The sequence below is a fragment of the Eptesicus fuscus genome, chromosome 5 (genome assembly GCF_027574615.1).
Source record: "Eptesicus fuscus isolate TK198812 chromosome 5, DD_ASM_mEF_20220401, whole genome shotgun sequence".
NCBI classification, from domain to species: domain Eukaryota; kingdom Metazoa; phylum Chordata; class Mammalia; order Chiroptera; family Vespertilionidae; genus Eptesicus; species Eptesicus fuscus.
The window spans coordinates 108,846,586-108,867,340 of NC_072477.1; the positions used below are offsets into that span (position 1 = coordinate 108,846,586).

Sequence of the window (20,755 nt, forward strand, 5' to 3'; positions counted from 1 at the left end):
ATGGTACATGTCCTAGGAGACAAAGGGAGGTAGAGATATCTAAAAAAAGACGCCAGCCCACTAATTACTAGGTCTTTTGGTGAGCCTGTAAAATGGACGCCCACTCCCAAGAGTGCTATTAAAAGTCTCATTTCGCCATGTTTTTATTTCCCAGTCTGTCATTTGAAATTTGGATAGATGAGACATTTTCACAATTTAAGGGATGCATCTGGGATTTCTGTATCCATTAAGAGAAAAAGGCTAGCTTTAAGAGACGGCGCATCCCGCTCGATTTTAGGTGGCCTCTTGATTGAGCCCCATCTCTTTACAGATACTATAGAATAAACCCAAGACTGTTTTTCTTTAAAAGATGGCAAAATGACACAAGGAAAATATACAGGCCGGGTTTGGGCAACAAGATTAGTGTTTCCATAATAATGGGCAGTTCTTGAATAATAATGGACCGTATTCCAAGGTTAACAATAAAGCCACTAAAAGTCAGTAAGTTATCTCTGTTGCAGAATTTGCCAAAGTAAATGCCATAGATGGTGATAATTGGCTTTAAAATCTCAAAATTGTTAAATCATAAATAGATGTAACTAAAATGAAGGATTTGTAGTGGAGCTTTTCAGTGATAATTATAGGTATACTAGAGGCCCAGTGCACGAAATTCGTGCACAGGGGTGTGTGTCCCTCAGCCCAGCCTGCACCTTCTTCAATCTGGGACCCCTCGAGGGATGTCCGCCTCATAGGATCGGGCCTAAACGGGCAGTCGGACATCCCTCTCACAATCCAGGACTGCTGGCTCCCAACTGCTCACCTGCCTGCCTTCCTGATTCCCCCTAACCACTTCTGACTGCCAGCCTGATCATCCCCTAACCACTCCCCTGCCAGCCTGATTGATGCCTAACTGCTCCCCTGCCAGCCTGATTGCCCCTAACTGCCCTCCTCTGCAGGCCTGGTCCCCCCTAACTGCCCTCCTCTGCAGGCCATCTTGTGGTGGCCATCTTGTGTCCAAATGGGGGCAGTCATCTTGTGTGTTGGAGTGATGGTCAATTTGCATATTACTTTTATTAGAGAGGATAGAGGCCTGGTGCACAGGTGGGGGCCAGCTGGTTTGCCCTGAAGGGTGTCCTGGATCAGGGTGGGGGTTCCCTTGGGGCGTAGGGCGACCTGGGTGAAGGGCCAGTGGTGATTTGCAGGCCGGCCACGCCCCCCAGTGACCCAAGCGGAGGCCCTGGTATCTGGGATTTATTTATCTTCTATAATTGAAACTTTGTAGCCTTGAACAGAGGCCAGGAACTTGGCTTCCTCCATTGCCGGGGAAACCCAAGCCTCCTGCTCGCTCTGTGGCCACAGCCATTTTTGTTGGGATTTATCTATCTTCTATAATTGAAACTTTGTAGCCTCGAGTGGAGGCCTGGGCCAGCCAGGAAGCTTGGCTTCCTCGCTTCCTCTATCACCGGGGAAACCCAAGCCTCCTGTTCGCTCCGTGTCCGCAGCCATCTTGGTTGGGTTAATTTGCATACTTGCTCCTGATTGGCTGGTGGGTGTGGCTTGTGGGTGTAGCAGAGGTACAGTCAATTTGCATATTACTCTTTTATTAGATAAGATTAGCTTCTTAAAATATAATCAAGGTCTCACATAAAATCAGTTATAGGAGAAGCCAATATTTTATAAGCAAATTGGTTTTAACAATGTCCAAAGTAAAATTTGCATACATATGCAAATGAGCACTAGCCAAAAAGAATGCTGTTCAAAAGTAAATTTTAAGCTTAATAAAAAGTAGAAATTTCAAAAATCTCTTCTGCTACTATTTACAAAGTAAACTAAAAGTTTTTATTCAAGCATTAATTCTCACCACTAATAAGATACCATAAGTAAAAAGAGTTACTTTTACTTGCTATGTATGCCTTACAGTTTTGGCCAGTATCTGAAAAGCAACTGTTTGTTGTTCTGTTTAAAAGAAAAAAAAAAGGTTTTTAAAAGAAACTCACTAAATGTGGCCTAGAAATTACTCTGGGAGAAAAAATACAAGGACATTCCCTTAAAATATCTAGAAAAGTGTAATTAAAAAAAATGTATTAGGCCTCAAAAAGAAAAGTAACTAATTTGCATTTTGCCTCCCTAACAAAGCTTATGTCAATATACTCAAAGACTGATAGTAGAAATCCAATTAGTGTCATTTACTGTACACACCCAAGGACAAATGAAGTTAGAAAATAAGCCTTATTTCAGACTGATTTAAATTGGCAAATTGAAATAAGTGAATATTCAGGGGAACTTAGTTGTACTAGGCAGGAACCTATTCCGATCAAGGCTGCATTGCAGGATTTTCAAAAGCCAAAATATTGTACAGCAAGCAAAAAATGTCCCCCTTGCATGTTAAAACAAAAAAAGGGGGAATAGTGGAGAAATATTCTGTAAGTAAACTACATCAAGCCTTAATCACTTTAAATTTTTTCTCTTGTAATGCTGATGGCAAAACACCCATGGAATTATACTGGTGTCAGAATAAGCCAAAGGAAAATGGTCTGGTTAAATGGAAAGATCCCGAGTCTGGTTTATGGAAGGGTCCCTTTATTAAGCTTTGGTCGAGGATATGCTGTGTATTTCCAGAAAACTCCTCCAAGCCCATGTGGAAACTTCATCAATGGATCTGAGAGAGGAATTGACCAGACTACTCCAACCACAGATAGCAGTAGCCCCAGCAATACGATGACAAGACAGAGAAGAAACAGTCTAGAGATGGGGGATGTTAAAGATGCCTTGCCATGCTAGCAGTCATCAGCTGTGCGTCGGTTCTGGTTGCCCTGGACAAAGCCAAAGAAGGTCGGACCTGCATTGTCATTCCCCACCGTTTGTCCACTATCCAGAACTCGAATATCATTGCTGTCATGTCACAGCGGACAGTGATTAGCAAGGTGACTCAAAGAACTGATGGCCCAGAAAGGAGCTTACTGCAAACTAGTTCCTTTGATGCCTGACAACAAATTTTAAAAGGACATGAAAGAACTCAATCCTTTTCATTGAATCTAAAAGTCTTAAAAGGACTCAAGCCCTGCAAATGGCATACACCTTTCTAAATTTATTAAGAAAACAAAAAAGGGGGAAATGCCAGAGGCTAAGACCAACAAGCAGTTAACATATAAATGTGAGAAGTCTGTTAGAAGGCTGATGGACTTTGATATTCAGCAAGCGCTGAAAATCAGCATAATATTGCCTGCTGCTGGCAGAACAGCTGAAGGCAATCTACTAACCTGATAATTCTTTTACTGTTTACCAAACTTTACCATTGATATGCCTGTTTGCTTTGCTAAAGGGCAAATGAGTATTCTAGTAAATAAAAAACTGATGGGTCTGGAGATTCAGAGAGCTTCTCCACTCGAGTGAAGCCTCCGCCTGGCTCCCCATGCCTTCTAATTTTATATTTCTTGTCTAGTATATCCATTTGTGTGCAGCCCCTTCTTCAGACCTTGAACGGTAGCTGCAAATGGATGCGGCACTCACAATGTCATAACAGGCCTATCTCAAGAAACAATAGAAATCCCAAGTAAACAACCTAACATCACATCTTAAAGTACTAGAAAAAAAAAGAACAAAAGCAACCCAAAGTCAGCAGAAAAAAAGGAAATAATAAAAATTAGAGCAGAATTAAATGAAATGGAGAAAAGACTATACAAAAAAAAAAAAAAAATCAAGAAAACAAAGAGCTGGTTCTTTGAAAAAATTAATAAAATTGACAAACGCCCAGTTAGATTCACTAAGGAAAAAAAGGGAAAAGACGTATATAAACAAAATCAGAAATCAGACAGAAGTCATCACAGACATTACAGATATACAAAGGATCATCTACACTAATAAGAGAAAAATGCTAATTGACTGTACCTCTGCTACACCCACAGCCAATCAGGAGTGATATGCAAATTAAGCCAACAAAGATGGAGGGTAAATTTGCATATGCAGAAGGGGTGGGCAGCGCCTGACGCCACCTGCGGGGTCCAGGTCGCCATGGGGGACTGGGCAGGCTGCGCCTGACGCTGCCCACGGGGTCCAGGCCGCCATCGGGGTCCGGGCAGGTCGGGCGGGCTGTGCCTAATGCCATCCGTGGGGTCCAGTCCACCATGGGGGACCGGGCAGGCCAGGCGGGCTGTGCCTGACACCGCCCGCGGGGTCCAGGCTGCGATCAGAGACCGGGCAGGCGGGGTGGGCAGCGCCTAATGCCGCCCGCAGGGTCCAGGTCGCTAACGGGGACCTGGGTAGGCAGGGGTGGCCAGGTTTTCTGGGATCACTGTCTGCCCCCGGGCTGCCTGCGGACACCGGTGGAGCAGGCTGGGTTTTTAATGAAAATGGCACGCCTGTGCCCTGGCCCACCGTGCCCTGTACCTGGCGAGGAGAGGGCAGTGGGCAGTTAGCAGGCACTAGGGCTTGGGAGCAACCTGCAGTCATGCTACCAGGAAGAGGTGCTGAACCATGATGACGCAGAGGGCTGGCTGATGGAGGTGGGCAAAGGTGCAGATCAGGCAGCTCTCGCTGGCGCTGAGCTTGAAAAGTGCATCGACAGCCTGATGGACTAAATCACCTTTCTGAAGAAGGTGCATGAAGAGGAGATCGCTGAGCTGCAGGCGCAGATCCAGTACGCTCAGATCTCTGTGGAGATGGACATGTTCTCCAAGTCCGACCTCTCTGCCGCGCTCAAGGACATCCACGCCCAGTACGAGAAGCTGGCTGCCAAGAACATGCAGAATGCAGAAGAATGGTACAAGAGCCACTTCACCTTGCTGACTGAGAGCACTGTCAAGAACACTTACGGGGTGTTCGCTGCCAAGGAGGAGATGTCTGAAAGCCGCCGCCTGCTCAAGGCCAAGACCCTGGAGATCAAAGCATGCTGGGGCATGAATGAAGCTCTGGGAAAGCAGCTGAGAGAGCTGGAGGATAAGCAGAATTTGGATGTTAGTGCTATGCAGGACACAATCAACAAATTAGAAAATGAGTTGAGAACTACAAAGAGTGAAATGACATGATATTTAAAAGAATACCAGGACCTCCTCAATGTGAAGGTGGCTTTAGACATTGACACTGCAGCTTACAGGAAACTCTTGGAAGGTGAGGAGACCCAGCTCCTTTCACCAGAATGGGAAGAATAGCCAGCGGCTACTCCCAGAGTTCCCAGATCTTTGGTCGATCTGCCTACAGTGGTTTACAGACTAGCTCCTACTTCAGTGATGGGCAACCTTTTGAGCTTGGTGTGTCAAACTTCGCCAAAAAACTGAGCATAACTCGGGTAGTGTATCACTTTGAGGAAAAAACATTATTTCACAAATGTTTCACCCTCAGGAGCAGCAAATGTTTCATCCTCGGCATGCGGCTGCCTCTCATTAGAAATGGCTACACGTGTCAGTGCTGACACGCGTGTCACAGGTTCGCCATCACTGTCCTACTTGATGTCCGCTTGTTCCTTCCCTTCTTACTACACCAGCCACGTCCAGGAGGAGCAGATAGAGGTGGAGGAGACCACTGAGGCTGCAAAAGCCGAGGAAGCTAAGGATGAACCCCCCTCTGAAGGAGAAGCTGAAGAGGAGGAGAAGGAGAAGAAAGTGGCTGACGAAGAGGAAGGAGAGGAAGAGGAAGAAGGTGCCAAGGAATAATCTGAGGACTCAGAGGAGGAAGAAGAAGGAGGTAAAGGTGAAGGAGAAGATGCCCAAGAAGCTGAGGACGAGAAGAAAGATGAAGGTACTGGGGAGGAGCAAGCAACCAAGAAGAAATATTGAGCCCCCCTTTCCTTAATTATTTCAGGAATAATCCTCCCCAAACCAGGTCAACCCCGCCACCAACCAAGCAGTTGAGTTCCCGATACTATATGAATTAAGAAGTCAATATATATAACATTCTGAGGTGACTCAGGTTGGACATTAAATGTTGTGCTATGACTTTTCTCCTTATGCAGAGTATCTGTTTGCTTGCAGAGTGGCTTCCTGGCTTGCTGCCAGCCTGTGCATGGTCCATGCTTATGAGTTCAGGATCTATGACAATGTGAATAATTCATATGTTTACAGTAAAAACACATGAATACAGGAATTCACTGATGTTAATGTTAAACTTCATGGAAAAAACAGTCCTTTGAATCTTTGGTGGTTAGAAATTAAAGACCTCAAATCATGTGCAATAAACAGTAAATAAAGTTACACTGAATGACAAAAAAAAAAAAAAAAAATACATTAGGGGCCAGGAAACGTTCAAAGAACTGGGGAACCATTCCCAAATCAGGAAGGGAAGTCACAGGGTGTATATTATTGCTATGAATACAGTATTTCCTACTACTTACATCATATACAATGTAATGTATTAGATGCCTTCCTATCACATGAAGTATGTATTCTCATAGAGTAATACTGGTACATATGTTATAGTTATGGCAGTATGTCATATCCTATCTATATTAATAAAAGGGTAATATGCTAATTAGACCATGAGACCTTCTAGACGTCCTTCTGGACAAAGCCATGGTGGCGGGGCCGAGGCAGAGGCAGTTAGGGGTAATCAGGCCATGAGGGGAAGGCAGTTGGGGGTGATCAGGCCAGGAGGGGAGGGCAGTTGGGGGTGATCAGGCTGGTGGGGGTGGGGAGAGGCAGTTGGGGGTGAGCAGGTCAGCAGGCAGAGTGGTTAGGGGTGATCAAGCAGGCAAGCAGGTGAGCGGTTAGGAGCCAGCAGTCCCGGATTGCGAGGGGGTTGTCCAACTGCCAATTTAGGCCCGATCCCACAGGGGTCTCAGATTGGAGAGGATGCAGGCTGGGCTGAGGGACACCCTCCCTCCCCTATGCATGAATTTTGTGCACCGGGCCACTAGTACTAGAATATTATGAAAGACTTCATGCCACATTCAATAACCTAGAAGAAATGGATAAGTTCCTAGAAATAACCTTCTTAGACTAAATCATGAAGAATTGAAAATCTAAATAGACTAATCAGCAGTGAGGAAATGGAAACAACCATCAAAAACCTCCCAAAAACCAAAAGTCCAGGACCAGATGGCCTCACCAGTGAATTCTACCGAGAGTGTTCAAAGAAGAAATAAAACCTATTTTTTTCACACTCTTCCAAAAAATTAAAGAAGAGACAATACTTCCTAACACATTCTATGAGGCCAATATAAACCTGATACCAAAACCTGGCAAAGACCACACACACACACACAAACCCAGACCAATATCCCTGATAAATACAGATGCAAAAATCCTAAACAAAATACTAGCAAATCAAATACAACAGTACATCAAAAAAATAATACATCACGATCAAGTGGATTCATTCCAGGGGCAAAAGAATGGTTCAACATTTGCAAATCAATCAACATAATACACATTACCAAATAAAGGATAAAAACATATGATCTCATCAATAGATGCAGAAAAAGCATTTGATAAGATACAACATTCATTTATGATGAAAACACTCAATAAAATAGGAATAGAAACAATATACAGATTTAATGCAACTCCCATCAAAATCCCAATGTCATTTTTTAAAGAAATAGAATGAACGAGAAATCATTAGATTTGTATGAACTACAAAAGACCCCGAATAGCCAAAGCAATCCTGAGAAAAAAAGAAAGAAGCACGCTACCTGGCTTCAAATTATACTACAGACCTACAATAATCAAAACAGCATGGTATTGGCAGAGAAACATACATAGATCAATGGAACAGAATAGAGAGCTATAAAACTACAAGTATATGGACAGATAATTTTCAACAAAGGAGCCAGAAATGTACACTGGAGTACAGATAGTCTCTTCAATAAATGGTCTAGAAAAACTGGAAAGCCACATGCAAACGAATAAACCTGGATTACAGTGTGTCCCCATGTACAAAAAGGAATTAAAAATGGGTCAAAGACAAAATATAAGACCTGAAACAATAAGTTACACAGAAGAAAATATAGGTACCAAACTTATGGATCTGGGTCGTAGAGAATATTTTAAGAACTTGATCCCAAAGGCAAGGGAAGTAAAGTAAAAAATAAATGAATGGGACTATATAAAACTAGAAAACTTATGCACAGCAAAAGAAATGGACAACAAAACAAAGAGGAAGCCAACCAGACTGGAGATGATATTTGCAAACAGTAGCTCCAACAAAGGTTTAATTCCCAAAATACATAAAGAACTCATAAAACTCAACACCAAACAACCCAATCAAAAAGTGGGCAGAGGACCTAAAAATACATCTCTTCCAAGAAGACATACAAGCAGCCAATAGATATATGAAAAGATGTTCAACCTCAATGGCAATTAGGGAAATGTAAATTAAAACTACAGTGAAATACCACCTGTTAGAATGAGCATTATCAACAAGACAAACAATAACAAGTGTGGGAGAGGTTGTGGAAAAAAGGAACCCTCATTCACTGCTAGTGGGAATATAGACTGGTGCAACCACAATGGAAAGCAGTCTGGTGATGTCTCAAAAAATTAAGAATACAGCTATCATATGACCCAACAATCCCACTCCTGGGTATCTACCCAAAAAACTGTAAATCATGTATTCGCAAAGATATCTGCACCCCTATGTTCACTGCAGCATTATTCATGGTGGCCAAGACATGGAAACAACCAAAGTGTCCTGAAATAGAGGTCTGGATAAAGAAGATGTGGTCCATATACACTATGAAATACTACTCAGCCATAAAAAAAAAAAAAGAAATAGCCCCATGAGCAACAACATGGATGCACCTTGAGAACATTATGCTAAGTAAAATAAGTCACTCAGAAAACGCTAAGAACCACATGATTCCACTCATATGTAGGATGTAAAACTGAAACTTATGAACACCCACAGCAGTGTGGTGGTTGCCCGAGGAAGGGAGTCAGGGGGAAAGAGGATCTTAATATATGCTGACAGAAGATTTGCCTCTGGGTGGTGGGTACACGGTGCAATATACAGATCTTATAACATAGAAATCCATACATGAAACCTATATGTTCATTTTGACCAATATCACCCCAATTAATTTAATAAATAAATAAATAAAAACAGAGGCCAGAACAAGCACAAAGGCATTGAGTTACACAAGCCCTGGTCAATACAGCAGGATCTGTTTGGGCTTTTCCAACTCTTTGGTCAGTACACACTGATTTACTTAAGGTTTTAAAATGGGCTTCCCACATGGTTATCGTGACTAGCCCTTTCTATTAACTCAAAATTTGAAAAAGCCTAGGCCTTGTTTATAAATAATTGCAAAGCTAAAGTAATAGTTTCCATGTGTGTATTTCCTACACAATGAAGACTAAAAATAACAGAGGAACAACATGCATTATAAACAAGGCTTTGTTCAAAGATTAGGACACATACTACCAGTTACAGAAAATGCACTTCATGTGCAAAAATCATTAAGACTTCTTTGAGAAAATTTTTTATTTGTAGTAACTCTTGTAAAAAAAATAGCTAGGTTTGCCGAAACTGGTTTGGCTCAGTGGCTAGAGCGTCGGTCTGCGGACTGAAAGGTCCCAGGTTCGATTCCGGTCAAGGGCATGTACATTGGTTGCGGGCACATCCCCGGTGGGGGGTGTGCAGGAGGCAGCTGGTCGATGTATCTCTCTCATTGATGTTTCTAGCTCTCTATCCCTCTCCCTTTCTCTCTGTGAAAAATCAATAAAATATATTTTTAAAAAAATAGCTAGGTTATCTGTGTTAGGAACATTTTCCTGTGTATTTCTAAACAGAAGAATATACTTTTAAGTCATATAAAAGGAAATAATTTCAAATTTTCTTTTTTCTATTGTAGGCTGAGTTAAGAAAGTAGCAAATAACTTATTTAATATTCTCTTTTTTAATCTTGCTTTTTATCCTTTATGAAAAGTTATTTTTAAACAAGTTAAAAATTATAAGTGCACAGGACAGAAGACAGGACAGATGACCACCCATATAGTCATGATGTTGGTCATTTTAAGTAAAAGCACAAAAAAAGGGGGACAGAGATGGGCTTTTAAAAAAGAATAATGCCACATTTGTAATATTATACAAAGTATCCAGAAAACATAGCAGGCAAAATAGATTCACAATTCTGAGAAACAAATGAAAAAGAGTACTTCTGAAAGTGACAAATTCTTTGATTTTTCAGTACCCATTAGAAAAATTTACAACTTTAATGTATTACTTCGGTAAACTTTCTCACTGAGATCTAAATTAGATGTTTTATATAACTATAGAAACTTTACATTATATGGATAATCCTTTAAAGATATTTTAAATAAATTACAAAAATGAATATTTGGTCTCTTTAGTAATAAATATATAGTTGATCAAATGGATAGTAAATCTGACTTCATACTCTTTATATAAAGCTTATGAAAAGCACATACAAAAATACTTCCCCAACCAACTTGGGTGTCTAATAAAGAAAATGTTGGATTTATCAATCGTATACATTTATTGCTACCATCAGTAACCTATATCATTCCTCTAGAGATATGGAGATATTTTTGTCTTTTTACTCATTTTAGTTATAAGTCACATAACCTAAAGATGAAAAATCACTTTGAATTCTCTCACAATTATGCTTTCGAGATCCCAACACATCAAGAATATCTTTACATAACTACATAGAATTATTTACATGACAGCATTGTTAATAGTGTCTAAAAAGTGAAACAGGAATTACAGAATGTTCCATATTGAAAGCCCATATCCTATTTGAAGCCTGCACCCTAAATTGCCATATTCTTTTCCTTCCACTGATACAGCGTTAGGCTACATACCATGATTCTACTTAAGCTGATGGAAAAAAAGCCAAAGACCAGGGGTGGACAGGATCCCTTACCTGTATGAGGTCTGGTCACAGCACTCTCATATAGAGGGATGCCTTCACCCACATTGTTAAACGCTTTCAAGGTAATCACATAATGAGAGCTGGGATCTGAAGGAAAGACACAAGTCAAAACACTTAAAAAACATTCTCACTATAGAATTTTAAAAGTTCATGGGTCTTAACTGCATAGGAAACCAGGAGGGAAGATTTAAGATTTAAATGTGAGATTACTAATATTTTGAGGTGTGAGGAGATGTGAGATGGCTCTATATACAGTACAGTAGTCCCCATAGGAGACACGTTCTAAGACCTCCAGTGGATGTCTGAAAATAGTATCAAACCCTATATATACTATGTTTTTTCCTATGCATACATACTTATGATAAAATTTAATTATAAATTAGGCACAGTAAGAGATCAACAACAATAAAATAGAATTGTAACAATGTACTGTAATAAATGTTATGTAAATGTGGTCCCTCTCTCTGTCTCTGATAAAAATTTGATAACTGAAATGGCTAAGTGACTAACAAGCAGGCGGCATACTCAGAATGGTTACATCCCGGGTGGGAGACAGAGTGGGATGGCTTGAGATTTCATCACACTAGTAAAAATGATGTGCAATTTAAAACTGATAATAAATTGTTTATTTCTGGAATTCTTCATTTAGTATTTTTAGGCCTTGGTTGTCCGTGGATAATCAAAACCACAGAAACTGAAACAGTGGTTAAGGGGAAACTTATCCACGTTGCAGGGTAGGAAACCTGTCTGGAGTTATTACCAGAAGTGAGGTTGGCTGTGCTTAAATTCTCTCTTGAGTTAGTACCAGGAGTGAGTGTAGCTGTGCCTGAATTCTCTCTTGGCCTAAGCTAATGGATGGTTTAGTGATGTTATTATATAGTGTGGGGCTAGGATTAGAATGAGTACGTAAATCTTTCATGTGTTGAAAGCCCATAGATAAAGTCTGAAATTAAACAAACCCCTTTCTTTCTCAGAAAGAGGACACCAACTACAACAGCCAAGGTAGAGAACTAGGAGAAAAAAGTTAACTCAGAAACTGCTGAGTTAACTCTTAAGGGGCGGGGGCGGGGACTCCAAATCTGGCAACTGCGTAATCTCATCTAGCCTTCATGTAGACTTCTTGGCAGAGTAAGATATGGCCCAGGATTACGACTGGCTTGGAGGTGATGCTGCAGGAAATGGGACTGTAAGAAACACTTCCTCCAGGTGGACCATATAAAATGCTGCCAGTTAGACTCTATGAAAAGTGTGGGTATTAAATAGTTGAAATAGCATTCATTTTCCTATTTGCTGAGGTAAATTAGGATGACTCTACCTCATAACATTCCTGATCCAGGCAAAATTTTGGACTAGTAACTTCAAAAGTCCAGTCAGAAATGAAAACTTGATCCCTGGCCTGTGTTACTCAGTGGTTACGGCATCAGCCTGTGCACCAAAGGGCAAGTATTTGGGTTGCAGGTTTGATCCCAGGCCTCAGTGGGGGCACCTGTGGGAGGCAATCAATCCATGTTCCTCTCTCACATTGATGTCTCTCTCTCTCTCACTCCCCCCCTTCCTTTCACTCTCTCTAAAAATCAATCGGAAAAATATCCTCGGGTGAGGAATGAAAATAAAGAAAGAAGTGAAAATGTGAGCCCCACTGAAATGTTGTAGGGTGAGGAGCTGACTCATATCACTCACTTCTAGCAAAGTTGGGCAGTTTTCCAAAGTAGTCTGTTTGCATTACTTGAAAAGCTTAAAATAGCTGTTTTACTATTTTATCCTTTCTTATGGCTGAGCAGTATTCCTTTATATATATGTACCACATTCTTTTTATCCAGTCCTCTATCATAGGGCACTTTGAATAAAATAGTGTCATTTGCAACAACATGGATGGACCTTGAGAACATTATGCTAAGTGAAATAAAGTCAGAAAAAGGTAAGAACCATATAATTTCACTCATATGTGGGATATAAAACTGAAACTCATGAACACAAGCAGCAGTGTGGTGGTTGCCAGAGGGAAGGGGGAAAGGGGTCCTAATATAAGGTGACAGGCTTTGGGTGGTGAGCACATGGTGCAATATACAGATCTTGTAACACAGAAACCCACATGAGAAACCTATGTGTTCATGTTGACCAATGTCACCCCAATCAATAATAATAATAATAAAAATAACTGCGTTGCTGGTGGCCCATTCTTTAGATACAAATGGGGAATATATACTAGTAAAGGCAGTTGGTCTCCCAATGGCAGAAAGAATTGACAACAAATGGAATCAATAGGACTCAGGACTTGATTGGTGAGAAAAAGGAAAAGATGACAGTTTGGGTAACATGGTAGATGATAAAGTCATTCACAGAGATTGGGGACAGAGGCAGAGTAACCATGGTACACATTTCCAAGCCCACATTCTATTCCCACTCTTCACTCTCTCCCTATGTGCTTTCACTCATTTCCTTAGCTTGGGTTAGCATGTATGTGCCATCGAATGAAAAATCACATTTCTAGGCCAGACCTTTCTTCTGATCACCAAACCTTCAGGTTAAACCTTCTGGCATCTCCACTTGGATGTCTCAAATCTCTCTCTCTCTCCCCACTTCAGATCTACCCTCGTGTTTCCTAGTTCATAAATAGCACTTCTATGCTCCCTGTTGCTCAAGTCAGAAACCTGGGAGTTATTAAGACTTCTCTCTCCCGCCTCCCCTGTTATGCAAATAATCAAATACTATAATCAAGTCTTGTTGATTATATCCACTTGCTTCTCCACCACTGCCTTGATCTGCATGCTCCATCTCTCAGTTCACTGAGCACTATCTACCTAACACTGGGCCTTAACATGTGCAGCTGTTCTCTATGCTAGGCACACAGGCCACCTTTCTTCTTTACCTAGACAATGCCTACTCATCTTAAAGGGCTCATCCCTTAAAACTGGATTAGCCTCTAGTTACTCACCATTTCTCTTCCTTAGCAATCTAAACAATTTCCATTATTTCAAAATTGTATTATTTCTAATAATTGGGATCATGCTTGGTTGATTCTCTGCTCAATCTTTAACACAGTGTCTGGGATACTGTAGGAGTTCATTAAATATTTGTTGGTTGATTGGAAGATTTGTGGGAAAAGACACTAACTTTAATTTTGATTAAGTTATGATACAGTATGGGCTATATCCCAGTGCAGATACCCAGGAAGGAGATGTTTATATGAACCTGAAACTCGAGAGCTCTAGTTTGCTTAATAAATGAATTCCTAAATGTACTTCACTTTGACTTTTTGATCAACATTATATGCATCTTAGATCTATCAGTGTTGACTTATACAGCTCAAGCTCATTTTACTTTATGCCAAATTAAATTTTTTTGCTACCTGTCATGTGTACTCTCTTTTCTAATGAAGTCTGTTCACTCTCTTCAGCACATGGAGTGCACCTTCTCATCTCGTTTTCAAACACTGCTCTGTTTTTCAAGTTCAAGTTAAGCTTCTTTCCTGACGGCTCTGCTGTGCCTTACTAGCTCTCCCCTCTCGCACCGTACTTCACGTCATTCCGTTGTTTCTTGGGCAGTACTTCCGTTTTCCTATTAGACTGAAAGCTCCTGAGGCCCAGGCCAGTGGTGGCAAACTCATTAGTCAACAAAGCCAAATATCAGCAGTACAACGACTGAAATTTCTTCTGAGAGCCGAAAACCGACTTCTGCGCACGGGCCATGAAGTTTCAATCGCACTGTACGTGCGCGCCCGCATGTGGTATTTTGTGGAAGAGCCACACTCAAGGGGCCAAAGAGCCGCATGTGGCTTGCGTGCCGCGGTTTGCCGACCACTGGTCTAGGACCATGAACTGCTTACAACGCAGAGGACTTTCCTTTCAGTAGTTTCATAAAGAAAATAGCAGGCAGAGGGTCAGCACAGGGACACCACCTTACCAGCAGAGCTTTTCTTTTGTTCTTACAACTGCCTTATAAGACTTCTCATGTGGGGAACACATCCTAGGTTAGCTGTGTTGTTCTTCAAAGGAAAAAAAAAGGCGACTTTGTTTTGAATAAAGCATCAAATTGCTGCTTATTCTCTACCAGAAAAGATGAAGGTAAGGCATCTGTTAGACACCTCATGTTGTTTTATGAAAGATATTTTACAAAGATATGACTTGAGTTAAAAAGTTGGTCAGGGCAAATACTGAATTAAAAGGGAAGTGTGCCAAAGACCTGTATAATGATAATCCAATTTGGAAGAGTAATAACACCTACCAAAATCAAGTTACTTTCTATTATAAAATATTGTTATTTTTCATTTTCTTGCTTTGTAAATCAACTTTGAGGTATAATTAGCACACAGTAAAATGAACCCCTTAAGTATACAGTTTGTTGAGTTTTGACAAGTATATATATACTAGAGGCCAGATGCACAAAATTCATGCAAGGGGCTTGGCCCCTGCCACTGCGGCAGCCGCCTCTGCCTAGGCCTTCTCAGCCCTGGCTTTGTCCGGAAGGTTGTCTGGTCTAATTAGTATATTACCCTTTATTATATAGGATGTGTAATCACTACCACAATCAATAATTATGCTTTTATTATACAGGATGTGTAATCACTACCACAATCAATACATAGAATATTTCTAACATGTTTGACTATTCCAGTAATTTTGATTTTTCATATAAAATTTAGAATAAGTTTACCAATTTCTACAAAAAAGTGTATTGGGATTTATGTAGGATTGCATTGGGGAGAATGCAATTTTAATTCAAATTTCTAACTGCTTACTGTTAGACCAACTTTGTACCTTGTGACTTGCTAAACTCACTTATAGTTTTAGTAGCCAGGATTTCCTCAGGATTTTCTATGAATCAGTAGAGTGCTCAAATATTGGTTTCTAAATACCATTTTCCATAAAAGAAACCAGGATTCCTTGGAGAAATGGCTAATTCAAGGGCTAAGGCTAGGAAATACCAGGGTCTGAAACATCTTGTCAGATGGACAGAGGAGCCAGTTATAAGGAGATTCCCACCGGCTATTCTTTTACTATGAAAGAGGAGGAAAGATTTTCCTTATTAAAAAATGCTAATAAATGTAGAAGAAATAATGGAATTAGAAAATCACCACTTGCGAAACACCATAGTGATAACTATTACTAAAGACAGTAACACTAGTAAGTGAAAGTTTGATGAGAAATAAAACATTTACAAAGATTCATGGTATCTCTCCCCTTTAAGGTCCTTAGTAATTATGAAGAGAAAAATAATAACTTCATAGTAGAGAAATGAGGCAGGTACCATTTAAATCAAGTGATTAAAGTTAATATCACTAGTGATAGGCTCTCCTGTGCCTCCTAAGATGAGGCACTGAAAAGATCACACTGTGTCTATGCTCTGCCTCCCAGAACAACATCCGCTGAACGGAATGAGGAAATATTAGACAAGTCTAAATTGAGGGACATTCTACAAAATATAATGGTCTATACTTTTCAAAAACGGCTTAGTCATTAAAGTAAAAAAATACTGAGGAACTCTTTCATATCAAAGAAAACGAATGAGACACAATAACAAAATGAAACATGTGATCATGGACAATCCCTTCTTTTATCATAAAGTACATTAATGAGACAACTGGTAAAGTATCAATAAAGTCTATAGATATTTTGTCAGTGTTAATTTGCTGATTTTGATAACTGTACCGTGGTTATGTTAGAAAACGTCCTTGTTTTTACTAAATGCACATTAAAGTGTTAGTAGGTAGAGAGGCATCATATCTGCAACTTGCTCTCTAATGGTTCAGAGGGAAAACGAGTACATACAGGAAGATACAGACTGATAAAGCACATGTAGAAAATGTTAACCTTTGGGGAGCGGAGTGAAGGATTAACAGGAATTCTTTGGACTATTTTTCTAAGTTTTCTATAAAAATAAAATTATTACACAATAAAAAAGTAAAAAAGCAATCACAAGTACAATTACTTCCTTTGCTGAGCATACACACCCAGATTTTCGATGGTGTAATAGCGCTGTTTATAGTCCACTTTGATGGTCTGGGCGTGCGGGCTGCCAATGCCATAACCAATGGCATAACCTCGGACCACAATGTTCTGGTTCTCTGGAGGAGTCCAGCTTACTACGATGCTAGTAACAAGTGGGCGGACATGAAGTGAACTAGGTACTTCAGGAACACGAGATTCTGGAAAGGAAATTAGAAAGGCAAGATGTGGTTCATCTTCCATTAGGATATTTCACCACCTTTGGGGAATGGTGTTCAATCTCCCGCTAAATTATTTGGGGCTAAGTTTTTCCATTATGACCAAGAATTCAAAGAGAATATGTATATACAGTAAAGTATGTCCAATGGTTTTACTGCATTCTAAGAAGAAAACAAAAGCCAAACAGCAGCCTGAAATACTAGACACTGCAACATTAATTTGGAAGGGAAGACAAAGTGATCCAAGAACCTCTGTCCAATAGAGAAAAACAAATAAATTGACTTTCAATAGGTACCCATTCCTCTTGGTCTCACATCTGATTCCCAAACTTACCAGGCAGAAACACCAACTAATTAGAAGCCTGGTGTCAACAGGTAATCAAGTATCACATTACAGCAATAGTATTAATTATTTACTCCCCTAAGTAATAAGATAAGTCAGAAAATATGAATAGAACCACAAACTGATTTAGATGGTGGGAGACCAAGAGGCTTAAGCGGTGGCAATTTAGAGTATTTTTCGAGGCATAAATTGCTATCTTAATTTAAAAAATAGTGAAACAAGAGTTAGAATAGGATCCTTTTGTCTTCCAAGTACAGCACCTGTATTTGATAAAGGTACATACACACACCCATGTGGACTTAGTCATGAATAAACTGGTGAGAAAAAGGGTAAGATGTCTAGAATGAAGGGAAAAGGGAGACTAATGAAACATAAGCATGATTCATGTGGCTCAGCTTTCCATTTTAGATCATCCACATATTTAATGGCCTTGGTGAAAAACAGACTTAAGGCACCTGTGCCTTTTTATTGGTTTTGGTTCTACTTAAAGACACAGTTATCTAAAAGCCACAAAGGTGGGGGATGGGGGAGATCCATGAAACTTGCTGCATTACAGGAATGACAGTAGTATATATTAAACTTCACAGATTAAAGCAATATATACCCCAAATCTGTGGCTTCCCAGCTAGGCTCACTTGACTATAATTAGTACCTTGCCTGTGCCATTGTTCTTACCATCTAAGTCACTTTCAAAAGTTTCAGCAGACAGCCAGTCAGTAGCCGGGCCTGTGCCATTTACTGTTAGAGCAGCCACTCGAAAATTATATTCAGTCCCCCGATCCAGACCTGAGACCCAAATGACAAAAAAAAGACAAGTTGAAACAACAGATTTGGAAAAACAAAATACAAACAATCTCATTAAAGCAAATGCCTCATCCACCAACTCGATATACAGCTACTATCTTGATAAAATTTTAGTTAAAGTTAATACAAAACAAGAAATATAGAAGTACAGAACAGAGGAGCTCCCACCTCTAAAGTAGAGGCTGAAGTCCACACAATCCAAGAAGGAAAGAGAAATTAGTGAAGCTCCCAGGAGACAACAGGTGTGTTGTTGTTTTTTAAAAGGAGCTTGAAGGCATTTTAGAAATCATTTAATGCAATCCCTTCATTTTACTAAGGAAGTTAAGGCCAAAAAGAGGCCAAGGATAATGAAAGTTATAACAAGGAACAAAGTCCGTTGGTCTCAGAAGACACTAAAGACCAGAAAAGAATGCAAGATGTAACTCCTACCACGTTACCTCTTTTCTCTTAGCCACGCCATAATCACAGAGAAAAACTTTACCTGTTAACACAGCCTAGAAATCTATTTCTCAGCAGCCTACCAACCCATAAGTATACATAATAAATAAAAAAGGAATAATGCCTTTCTATTATTAACCTTTTATATTTAATACTAGAGGCCCGGAGCACGAAATTCGTGCACAGAGGGGGGTTGTCCCTCAGCCCAGCCTGTACCCTCTCCAATCTGGAACCCCTCAAGGGATGTCTGACTGTCCGTTTAGGCCCGATCCCTGGGATCGGGCCTAACCGGGCAGTAGGACATCCCTTTCACAATCCAGGACTGCTGGCTCCCAACTGCTTGCCTGCCTGCCTTCCTGATTGCCCCTAACCTGCTTCTGCCTGCCAGCCTGATCACCCCCTAACCACTCTGCTGCCAGCCTGTTTGCCCACAACTTCCCTCCTCTGCCGGCCTGGTTACCCCTAACTGCCCTCTCCTGCAGGGTTGATCACCTCAAACTGCCCTCCCTTGCAGGCCGGGTGCCTCCCAACTGCCCTCTCCTGCTGGCCATCTTGTGGTGGCCATCTTGTGTCCACATGGGGGCAGGATCTTTGACCACATGGGGACAGCTATATTGTGTGTTGCAGTGATGATCAATCTGCATAGTACTCTTTTATTAGATAGGATAGAGGCCTGGTACAGGGGTGGGGGCCAGCTGGTTTGCCCTGAAGGGTGTCCCTGATCAGGGTGGGGGTTCCCTTGGGGCATGGGGTGGCCTGAGCGAGGGGGCTGTGGTGGTTTGCAGGTGGGCCATGCCCCTTGGCAACGCAAGCGGAGGCCCTGGTATCTGGAATTTATTTTCCTTCTACAATTGAAACTTTGTAGCCTGGAGCAGAGCCAAGCCTGGGGCTCCCTCCGAGGCCCGCAGCCATTTGTGTTGGGGTTATAATTGAAACTTTGTTGCCTTAAGTGGGTGGGCCCGGCCAGGGTGTGCGGAAAGCTTTGCTTCCCCTGTTGCCGGCGGCAACCCTGGCCTGCTCTCTCAAGCTCCATCCTGCCACCATTTGTTTGAATTTGTTTACCTTCTATAATTGAAACTTTGTAGCTTGAGTGGAGGCTTAGGCCTGCAACGGCTGGCAGAAAGCTTGGCTTCCTCTGTTACCTAGGAAACCTTGCTCTCTCTGGCTGTAGCCATCTTGGTTTGGGTTAATTTGCATACTCGCTCTGATTAGATGGTGGGCGTGGCTTGAGGGCGTGGTTTGTGGGTGTGTCGGAGGTATGGTCAATTTGCATATTTGTCTATTATTAGATTAGATAACCTAATAAAGTACTTGAATTACCAATGAATCAAAGATCCACATGTAAAAGTCTACCCTACAAAGTAGAGCAAAAGTCAACAATATGGTCAGATATTCATGAGTTCATTTTTTTCATTTTTATTGTGTTAAAATACATATAAAACTTACCATTTTAGCCATTTTCAAGTATACAGTTCACATGCATACATTTGTAGAGCTCTTAAATAGTAGATATTGTGATAGGTCTTACTAGGGTTATGAAAAATCATCCTACCTCCCCATATCCAAATATTGGGATCTTTGGCCAGCAACACAGTACAGAAATTGAGAGAGAACTTGGCCAGGGTGAGCCCTGGCTCAGTTAATCAATCCTGTCACAGGGTGTGAGAGGAGAGATGGGAGGTTCTGTTCTATGCAGATCATCTTATTTGCCCACAAGAAAGCAAGAAGCAAAACAGAATGAGAAGCAAAATGACTGGGACCAAGTCACTTTACCTCCTCGCCTACATGAATCAGAAAGAGCCAGAATGACTAGACATGTACTTACAACTATTAATAGACAACAATCTGGTCTTCTAGCAAACATGGCTCAACTGAGGTTCTGAAAGAATTCAACTGATCAGGTTTTTCAAAAGATGGAGACCGGCAGGAAGGTAGGGAGAGAGAGAGTGTGAGTGAGGAACCCATAGAGGAGAGTGTAGACGTGTGTGGTGTGTGTGTGTGTGTGTGTGTGTGTGTATGAGCTAGGGTCAGTTAGATTCTGCAGGTCCTCAAGGGGCTGCCTAACCGGGCAGTCCTAGACGGCGGAGCCCCACGCACAAAGTGGACACTTCTCGGCGGCGGGTGCGGATGCGGAGACCACGCCATCTTGAGAAACAGAGCTGCCTGAGACTCATATCCTGGCTTCTGACACAAACCAGGA

The 20,755-nt window shown here is 41.1% G+C and overlaps 1 protein-coding gene across 7 annotated transcripts in view; it reads right to left on the reverse strand.

The window, feature by feature from the left end:
- The window catches only part of NEO1 (neogenin 1), a 360,999-nt gene that overhangs the window by 48,904 nt on the left and 291,340 nt on the right, over positions 1-20,755 (reverse strand). For all 7 annotated transcript variants that reach the window (XM_054716716.1, XM_054716720.1, XM_054716721.1 and 4 more), the window contains 3 exons: positions 17,989-18,099; positions 16,758-16,952; positions 10,799-10,894 (listed from right to left, as the gene is read on the reverse strand). In XM_054716716.1, the coding sequence (XP_054572691.1) occupies positions 10,799-10,894; positions 16,758-16,952; positions 17,989-18,099 (402 nt within the window). The remainder of the gene's footprint in view (positions 1-10,798; positions 10,895-16,757; positions 16,953-17,988; positions 18,100-20,755) is intronic.